At 33.5% G+C, this 10410-nt stretch overlaps 1 protein-coding gene across 2 annotated transcripts in view; it reads left to right on the top strand.

Annotated features, from left to right (window-relative positions):
* The window catches only part of LOC106878099 (uncharacterized), a 46295-nt gene extending 36927 nt beyond the window's left edge, over positions 1-9368 (top strand). For both annotated transcript variants that reach the window (XM_052974634.1, XM_014927203.2), the window contains exons 2-4: positions 4987-5149; positions 5864-5983; positions 9035-9368. In XM_052974634.1, coding sequence (XP_052830594.1) covers positions 4987-5149; positions 5864-5970 — 270 coding nt within the window. In that variant the 3' untranslated portion in view covers positions 5971-5983; positions 9035-9368. The remainder of the gene's footprint in view (positions 1-4986; positions 5150-5863; positions 5984-9034) is intronic.
* The last annotated feature ends 1042 nt before the right edge of the window (positions 9369-10410 follow it).

Below are 10410 nucleotides of genomic sequence, written 5' to 3'. Positions count from 1 at the left end.
TCGTATATATATATATATATATATATATATATGTTTGTGTGTCTGTGTTTGTCCCCCCACCATCGCTTGACAACCGATGCTGGTGTGTTTATGTCCCCGTAACTTAGCGGTTCGGCAAAAAGAGACCGATAGAGTAAGTACTAGGCTTCCAAAGAGTAGTCCTGGGGTCGATTTTCTCGACTAAAGGCGGTGCTCCAGCATGGCCGCAGTCAAATGATTGAAACAAGTAAAAGAGTAAAAGATATATATATACACACAAACATATGTATGTACACATAACTGGTGGTATTTGATGGAATCACCTAACAAGATTTGATTTTTTAAAATATCGAGGTTGTATCTCAGTATCCAGTCAAGTATTCTGCTGTCTTGACTATTTCCAGTTTCTAAAGATTTTTGCCTACATTAATTTTAGCCATTTAATCACCAATTCCTGTAGTTGCCTAGTTGGAGACAATATGAAATCAATTCAAACAGAATTGATACTGGCAACCAAACTGACTAGATCCCAAACCAACAGGAGGAGGCATTTCCCCCTCCATATTTTTAAGAGGTCATGGGCCAACAGGTTTTTGTGATCTGACAATGCCACCAATCTTAAGAAATGCAATCTTATATATCTATATATAATACACACACACATATATAATCTAGTTTGTAAAAAACATAAATCCAAAAGAAGCACAATGCCTTAATGGTTTCAAATTTTGACCCAAATCCAGATGTTTTGAGGGGAGGTGGGTAGCTGATATCACCAACCCTAGTACTTTACTGGTACTTTATGAACCCTGGAGGGTTGAAAGACAGTTGATCCCAGTGGAATTTGAACTTAGAACGTAATGAGTTAGAAGGAACACCGCTAGGCTTTTTGTCTGACATGACAACGATTCTACCAGCTCACCATCTTAAATAAACTTGATAATATCCGAGGCACATATTTCATCTCTAATGATTTGGTTAATAATAGCAAAAAACAAGCAAAAAAAACCTATTATCTTATTAACTATAACTATTTTGTATATTGGTAGCGTCAATTGTTTGTTTGTTTGAAATTGTTGAATGACCATTGCATGTTGGTTGCCTGTCTTATGTACTTGAGACTTTAATGTTTAATTTATATAACAATGGTTGCAGGATAGATACGGTGTATAAAAAGGAACATTTTGCTTGGTAAAAGGACATCTACCTAACCCAGTGTATATTTGATTCAATAAGCCTATACTCATCAGGTATCATTTTAATATATGCACTAAATAGTTTTACAAGTAAACTTTTGGTCATTTTTCTCACTGAAGATTTTACAGTAGCACTAAGCTTCTAGTACATTTAGCTTCAATGCATTAAGCTTCCAATACAATACAATCGTAACAGTTCACTCTTGAAATCTCGTCTTTTTTTTGTTTCCCTTTTAACATATGTAAAGTAAGCTGACCAGTACTACTTTGTGTATATTAGTATTGGAAATTTGAATAGGAATTTTGTTTTGAGAATAGATTCTATTCTAAAAAAATATATTTAGAGCTTCTCTTTTAGCAGCTTCATAATTAAGCAATTCCAGGCTTGTAGTTAGTTTGAGGTTGAAAGTGTTTTAAATGCACACACACACACTTTTTTTCATGTCATAATACATGTCCAAATTTTTTAACATTTCCAGTAACTTTGAAGGTGAAAAATGTTTCCTTTATTAATTTTTAGGTATTGTTTCTAATTCTCTAAATTGTATGTCAAATTGTAATATTTCCACTGACAATTATGAAGCAATTTTCAACTTGCCCATCCTACAATTCGGTATTTTGAAAATGATATAATTTGTATACTGTATTTGATGGCATAAAAGACACACGGTCATATTGGGACAAATCCCAATTTCAACAACACATATATTCTAAGTCACCTTAGTTATTGCTTCTCTCCCAACTATAGGGGATTTTGTCCTGCAAGTTACTTGGTGACCCTGTCAGTGCTGGTACCACATTGAGAGCACCTGTGCCAGTGCTACATAAAAAGCACCTGTGCTAGTGTCACATAAAAATCACCTGTGATGGTGCCATGTAAAAAGCACACAGTATGCTCTGTAAAATAGATGGCGTTAGGAAAATCCAGTCATAGAAACCAAGCCAAAACACATGACTAGAACCTAATGTAGCTCTCTAGCTTGCCAGCTCTAGTCAAACCGTCCAACCCATGCCAGCATGGAAAATGGACGTGGTGGTTGATGATGATGATAGATAGCATTCAGGAAAAATAGTTTTTAGTGCATTAAAACTTGTAATAACAGACCCAACTTTACATATAGGACCCCGAATGATATTCTGAGACCTTTTTTCCCTAGTTGGAAAAAAGGTGTAATTTAAACCATGCTCAATATTTTGTTAAAATGTGAATTTTTTTTGTATATTCAAAGTGTATTCTTATTTATTTGACCCAAACTTTTACCAAGCTACTAACAAGTAAAAGAGAACTATATTTACAAAAATAAAAGGAAAATTAGCTAATTATAAATCATATATTGGAAAATGGTTTCATTGGTTGTAGAAATTGTTAGAACAAGCTGTAAGTAAGCAGTCATTCCGTTTTAGATTGTTTCATGTATTTTGGTGCCTGTTTTCTATCAAAGAAGTTTCTGGATAAAATATTTCACACTTCATCACTGGCATTTCTCAAATTCTAAAGTGAAAATTAAGGTATGAATGCAGATAATGACAATAAGCATCTGTTTGTTCCTTTGCAGGCTTTATGGAAAATATGACAAAGATAGAATCTCTTCATGTTTACCAAGGAAGATTGCAACAATTAAAAGAAAGCATGCACACACATCCCGAATAGCTGTATAAAGTTTAGTTTTCATAAAGAATTACTGTATCTTACAGACTAAGGAAAACATCTTGCTTTGGTTTGACTTTTTAACCATCTAGAATTATTATCAGATATTTCAACTATCTATGTAGTCTTCATAAAATTCTTGTTTGCTATTAATTTGACATAATAATATAGAAGCAAAATATTTGATTTTCTAAGTGAATTTCTATGATGAATTTAGTATGTCTCTAAAAAATGTTTCTATTTTTTGAATCATTCATTCTTAATGTAATGATTTCTTGTCATGAGAGGTGTCAAGTCAAGCCTCTAAGAAGAATTCACAAATTATAAGTATAATATCTTACACTTTAAAATGAATAGCTTTGTATCACAAAACCAAATGTGATCTCAGGTATTTTGGTACCAAAAAGGTTAATCAATAATTTGTCCCTTGCTTTTTAGAGATCAACATTGTTATTGATACCATTCCTAGCACCATTTTTATTAAATAACTTCTTATCATATGGGAATATGTGCAAAAATTTTGATATTATGATACAGATTTTTGGAGAGATTTAAGAGTAATGTATTTAAGTTTGTTTTCCATGAATAGCCTTTTAACAGGAAGGATAATGTGTTGTTAGAGATTATGAAGTGGTGGGTGTTATTAATGCATATTCTGTTGCTGTCTGCTTTGTTTTTCATTTGTTTCAGATCAAGAGAGATTTAACCAGTTATATTGTAGGATCAGTGCAATTAATTATATTTTAAAACATTCACTTTCTGCTTAACCTGTTTGTTGCCATATTTCTGTTAAAATATTCTTTGTTTCAATCAATTTTTAAACAAAGATTTACTAAAATATCTTTGTCAATTACTAAGCTGGTATTTAGAACATAAATTAACATAAAATTTTGATAAAAGGTTTTGATTTAGATCACTTTAAAACAGGAACTTTCTGTTATAGAACCAGGGACAGTCTTAGGTTGGTTGGTATCAAAAGGGTTAAGGGGAAAATTAATATGCAAAACTAGAGCTGAGAAAAAGAGTAATATTGGACAAAATGTTTTGTGTACTGAAGTAGACAGATTGAGTATCAGACACACAGGAGTTGAATCAAGCAACCACTCGTACTGGCCACGATTACGATTTCACTTAGCTTGAAGTGTTTTCCCAAGCACGGCAAATAGCCAGAAGTCTTGGCCACTTATCATCATCTTCATGGGACACTACATCTGAAGATCATATTTCACTACCTTGTCCCATGTTTTCCTGAGTCTACCTCTTCTACAGGTTCCCTCCACAGAGATTGATGTGTGTGTGTGTATTTTTGGTTAAATCCTTTCATTTACATCCTTCAAAAAACTGCAACACTTTAGAACCCTTCCCTGTCCACATATTTCCCCTCAATGCCCTGTACATCAACTGTATTTTACACAGCTGCTTGGGGAAAATTTATAAAAGGAAAAAAAAAAAGAAGACCTGATCGTGTTAAGGAGGCTTTCAGTGTTAGAAGGTGGAATGATCTTGCTGTCGCCTCAAGTGCCACAAGGCACAACGAAAACTGGATGAATGAATGTATTAAGTAGGTTTATGACTATATCAATTCATACGTCTTCAATGTAAGAGATGTCAAGCATGTCACATTATCTTAAATGAGACATGCTACCTCCACAGAAAGTTAAAAGAAGAGGAGCTGCTAATTGTTATTCTGATGATAGTGATGATGATGGTGATGTGGAAGAGAAGATTGTGGATGATAGGGAGGAGGTGGAAAATGATAATGATGATAATCTCGACTACTTTTAGTTTCAGACTTGATGCTTTTAAAACTCAAAACTTCCAATTGCTTAAGTGAAGTTTAAAATGTGTATTAGGATTACTTATGCCTTTTGCTCCAGTGGTAAGGGATAATGCTGTGTGTACAAGGAAAAAAGTTCCGAGAAGAGGGATTAATGGTAGCACTGTCCTATAATTACAGTAACTGAGAAACAGTCCTGTAGATAGAAGGGCATGGTGTAATGAAGATGAGTCGTTGGGAAGCCTAAACAAGTAGAGATTGAGCTTTGAGACAAAGTAAAGGCAAAAATTTCAAATAATCTGTTACCATTTATAATTGCATCAATTGGCTTCTGTAAAGTAATTTTTTCTTTCTTTCTTTCTTTTTTTGTTATTTCTATTTTTCAGCTGGACTCGGAAACCGTTAAGGAATTAGCAAAAGTTTTTAGTGATGCAAGTGTATGCTCCGTTATGTATCGAGGCTCTAAGTACTTTAAAATACAAATTGATGAGAACATGGCAAAGTTTAAGTGTTCTGAACGTGGATTGGTGGTTGGGTTAGGTAATGGATGTAAGTTGATTTATAATTAATTTTTCTTAATAACAGTGTTAATATGGCTTTGAATAACATTGGTTATTTTGTAATGTAAAATATGTATGATCAATTAAGATGAACTGATTAGGTGATGTTTTATCACATCTAAAATAAAATTTTAAAAAATCTTAATTAGAATAATTTTTCATTATCTTGATCGTTACAATGTATACCACTTCCTCTTCTTTTCCAGTAAGGGTTGTGTGGTTATGAAGCTCACTATATATGATCTTGCGGGTAGGGTCCAGTTAGAATTTTCTTCAGGTTGAGTTACCCATCCTACTCAAAAAGTCCCTGAATAAGGGTTGTTTAAGGATGATGAATGAAACACCCATGTTTCTAAGGGTGAATCATTCAAACCCATTGAATATTTTCCATGGAAGGCTGGAAATGAACAACCTCATTTGTATAACAGTGATGTTCATGCAAATTTATTTTCAGTACACGACTTGTTTAAGGAAATAAATAAATTGACCTAATTTGTTGATGAGGAGGTAAAAAACGTGTAATTCAAGGTTATTTAAATTAATGATTCATAAATTATTCCCTAATTCTATGAAGCCTCTTCAATGATCTTTGGGTTACTGAATATTTTATTGCTCCGCTATGAGAACACTTTGTTTTGATAGATTTGGATTTCCAAAGTATGCTTTTTTTATATATACTCTGAATTTTTCTGGTTTTTAACAGTTATTCTTGTAGCAGAAACCGATGGGCCATCAAACCCATTGTGTAATTGTGTAGTGGCTCTTAATCATGTTTTACAAGCTCTCAACAATGCTCAGATAGGCCAGTGATCAAACAGAAACGGTATGTATTTCCTGACTTTTCTGTAATATTTTTTCAAACTAACAAAAATTAAAACAAGAATGTGAATAAAAGCCATTATTGACTATTCAAGCCTCTTCTTGTGGTTGGGATGTTACTTTGAATAAGTGTCAGATGTTACTTTTTATAAGGCCCTCCCCTTCTATGCACGGTACATTTATATACAAGGTTTGTACTCACACAGAGATTCTCCCTCCCCTCTTTAACTTATATCTAAAATCCAGATTGTTCTAAAAGCTTTGTAGAGAAGAGTCAATTCATTTGGAAGAATTCTCTTTTTTTTATTGTTATTTATTTCAACAATTGTATTTATTAAAGGCACTGTTTTCCACAGCAAGAGTACTTGACACTAACTGCCAAGTACTTAGCTACTTAGTTATAAAGTATGGAACTTGTCAGTCCTATATAGCCAACAACAAGTGGAGTTTGTGATTTTTTTAAGGAAGTTGTTTAGCTTCAGGTCAGTCCCAAGTAGACTCATTGCCAGCCATATACAGCTTACAAGTGGAGATTGTGCTTTTTTTAAGGAAGGTCAGTCCTAAGTACAGCCATGATCAGAACTATTCCATCCTGCTCTCGAACATTGCATTCTTTTATTCTTTTACTTGTTTCAGTCATTTGACTGTGGCTATGCTGGAGCACCACTCATTTTAGTCGAGGAAGTCTAGTACTTATTCTCTTTTGCCAAACGGCTAAGTTACAAGGACCGAGACACACCAACATCAGTTGTCAAGCAATGGTGGAGGAACACAGACACACACATATACAACAGGCTTCTTTCAGTTTCTGTTTACCAAATCCACTCACAAGACTCTAGTTGGCCTGAGGAAATAGTAGAAAACATTTGTCCAAGGTACCACACAGTGGGACTGAACCCAGAACCATATGGTTGGGAAGCAAGCTTCTTACCACACACCTAAGACAACACTATCCAATATGTTACTCCTTTTTGTTACAATGATAGGGTGTCTGTCCTCAGTAGAGGTGTGTATTTAGAATACATACTTCTACTAAATTTCTGTGTTTTCAGGTGTATAATAGCCAACCAGTCATGTAGCCATTGTTTTTCTGTATCTCTGTATCCTTCTTTGATATCAACGAAAGCCAAATGTCTCAGATGTTTAAAAAAATATTGCTAACACTTTTTCCTAAACCTATTTTTCAATGATTAGTAGCACTTATGAAAAAACTAAAAAAATGTCCCAGACTGTCTCATAGATTTATTATAAAAGCAACTGCTAGCATTGAAAACATACAAACAAAAGATCAGGTCATCTAAATTTAGCAGTAAAAATATAAGCAGATGTTAATTTTTTTTCTTTTTGTTCTTTAATGACCTTGTTGAGGTTCATAGACATACACATTCTCTCATGTATGCATATATATTAAAACGTAATCATGCATATTTTTACACCTTGTTATGTAAGTTACAATCTTAGGTTTTTAGTTTAATTTCTGCCGTCATTATTTTCACTCATTTCTTATTTATAATCTTTTATGTGTATGTCCATATAATGATTTGGAAAATAGTTTTATCTTTCTTTCTGGGATATTCTCTATTAAATCAGTAGTTCATATATTGTGTAATATAACTGATTAGTAATTAGATGAAATTTTTCATTACTAAATCACAAAAAGAGAGTCAAACTTCAAAGAGAAAATGTATATATTTAGTGTGTTGTCCTGGGTTAGAAAATTGATCACTACAGAACTAGTAAATCATCTTCATCATCATTTAACGTCTGTTTTCCATGCTGGCATGGGTTGGATGGTTTGACTGGAGCTGGTAAGACCAGGGGCTCCACCAGGCTCCATTTCTACAGCTGAATGCCTTTCCTAATGCCAACCACTTTACAGAGTGTACTAAGTGTTTTTCATGTGGCACCAGCACCAATATCATTTCTGCTATGGCAGACAGGTCTTCTTGAATACAGCAAGGCACCAAGCATCTTGGTCCTTTATCATCTCCTTTGTAAGGCTCAGTGTCTCAAAGATGGCTTCAATACTTCATCCTGTGGCTTCCTGGGTTTCCCTCTTAAGTGACTGGATCTTTTGCATGCAAATGTCTACATCCATATGCAATTCCAAGTGGAAATCCACTGTAAATATTTGTCTCTGCGTGGTACATTTTATTCTAGAGATCTCAGTTCATGTTACTCTGAGCAATTAGATTTTCCTGAATTAAACTAATGCTATACACAATGGAGATTTGCTTCATCTACTGATGCCAGGCATAAGCATTAAGCTGGTAGAATTGTTAGCATATCAGATGAAAACGTTTAGCAATATCGCTTCTGGTCCTTGATATTCTGGGTTCAAATTTCACCAAGGTCAACTCTGTCTTTCACCTCCTTTGGGTTGGGGAAGAGGTCAATAAAATAAAGTACCAATCAAGTACTGGAGTCAATGTAATTTGTATTTGTCCACCACCACCACCCTTTCAAAAATTGATGAGCTTAACCTATACAGTGGATCAGCATCCCATTCAGGGATTATTATATTTATATAGAGTAAGACTGGGATGGAACAGTTCAAAAAAGCTATTACCATTGCTGGATCCAAGGATCTCTCAGTGTAAAGGGCAGGTTATATAATACTTGCGTACAAAGTGCAATGCTGCATAGTAGCAGAGCAAAGCTTGACCTGCGGATAATTTACGAAAACTGGAAATAAATTAAAAAAAACATACTCCACTGAATGTGCTTGTGAATGACAGCTTACAAATGATCCGAGAGAAAAATTGAGTATAAGAGGAACCTACTGGCATTTAATATCTATTCAAACATAGATTAGGCACTGTCTGTCTGGTCACATTTATCACACAAGTAATTGTGTAGAAATGTTAATGTATTACAGAATGTATAACTAAAAAAATGTCTTGTGGCTACATAACATTCTATTAGGTTTATATTATTTATCAAAAGCATTCATCCATCTGGGTTGTCTGTGAAAAAAAAAAAAAGATTTTAGCTTACAATAAATGTTGTTTTGTCTTGATTCTAATAGCTTTTTTTCATTTTCTTCTCTTTTCAGAACTTCATTCAAGTGTATGGCTTTTTCTCCACATTTACATTCCTTCATGATCTAAATATCTGCATGACAGCATCAAATTATAAATATTCAAAAATTTTTTAATGGAAAAACATAATATAAATGGCATAACTTAGCAAACCTTACATAATAACCCAATAAAATTGTTCATGCATGTAATCTTTCAATTAAAAGGCTCTTGTGGTGTTATAAAACCCTCAAGAGTTATGTCTTTGTCTTTTAATTTTAGCTATAAGTGTTAATTGGTTTTCATTAGCCTAATGCAAAACAGCACATTGTATCGCAGTTTTGGCAATAAACATCTCTATGTAAACTATTTGGGTGATCTCTGAAGTTATTGATCATTGATTGCAATTGTTTTTTATTTATGTTTTCATATTTTACTTTCATTTCTTTATTGCTGAAGCAAAAGTTTTTGTAAAGATATGACTATATTACATGAAAGAAACCTAGTAAGAATTGAAAATAAAAATTGGTGGTTCAGGATAATTTCAGTATGAAATATCTAAGGTATAATTTCTGAATGAGAAATGAGCTGTAAAATAGTATTTAGTGGCAGAGAAACAATGAATGGGATTAATAATTGTTACTATCATCGTTTAATGGCCACTTTTCCATGCTTGCATCAGTCAAGATGGAATTTGTTGAAGCAGATTTTCTATAGCTGGATTCCCTTCCTGTCACCAACCTTCACCTGCTTCTAAACAAGACAATATTTACCCATGGCCAGACATGTGGTTCGTGGAAGACTGGAAAAAAAAGATTTTGCTTGTATGACTGATTCTCATTTACAACCATCATATAAATTCAGGACAACAATACACACACACAGACAAATATATATATAGTCCATAGATGACATCCAGAGATTCTCAGTATAGAAGACACCTACTAGTGTTCAAAAGATTCAAACTTAGACTCCGATCTCTTTTCAGGGAATTGATTCCACAAGGTAAAGAAAGGCTATGAGAGGTATCAAGTTGAGTGGGTACAGAGGCAATTATGCGGATAAACAAATTACATACATTAAATATAATGGTTTGGGTATGAAATAGAAAATATGTATTTATGTATACACGCAAAATGAGAGAAAGCAAAAGGTGGAGACATTTAGATGATTAATTTTTAAGTATAAATAAATAAATATTTATATTAATAGGTGCAATACAGAGTACAATTGATAGAGAAAATTAAAGTGGTGGAAGAAATATACATATATATATAAATCCATATCCATGTATGTATATTTATCCATATTTGTGTCTAGACCATAGTGGCAAAGGCAAGCTACTGGGTTTGGTTAAAAAGAAACAATGAACAATGGCTAGAAGAATATTGAGCAAAACCTAATAACCATT

The sequence above is a fragment of the Octopus bimaculoides genome, chromosome 19 (assembly GCF_001194135.2).
Source record: "Octopus bimaculoides isolate UCB-OBI-ISO-001 chromosome 19, ASM119413v2, whole genome shotgun sequence".
NCBI classification, from domain to species: Eukaryota; Metazoa; Mollusca; class Cephalopoda; order Octopoda; family Octopodidae; genus Octopus; species Octopus bimaculoides.
This window is presented reverse-complemented; position numbering and strand designations above follow the sequence as displayed.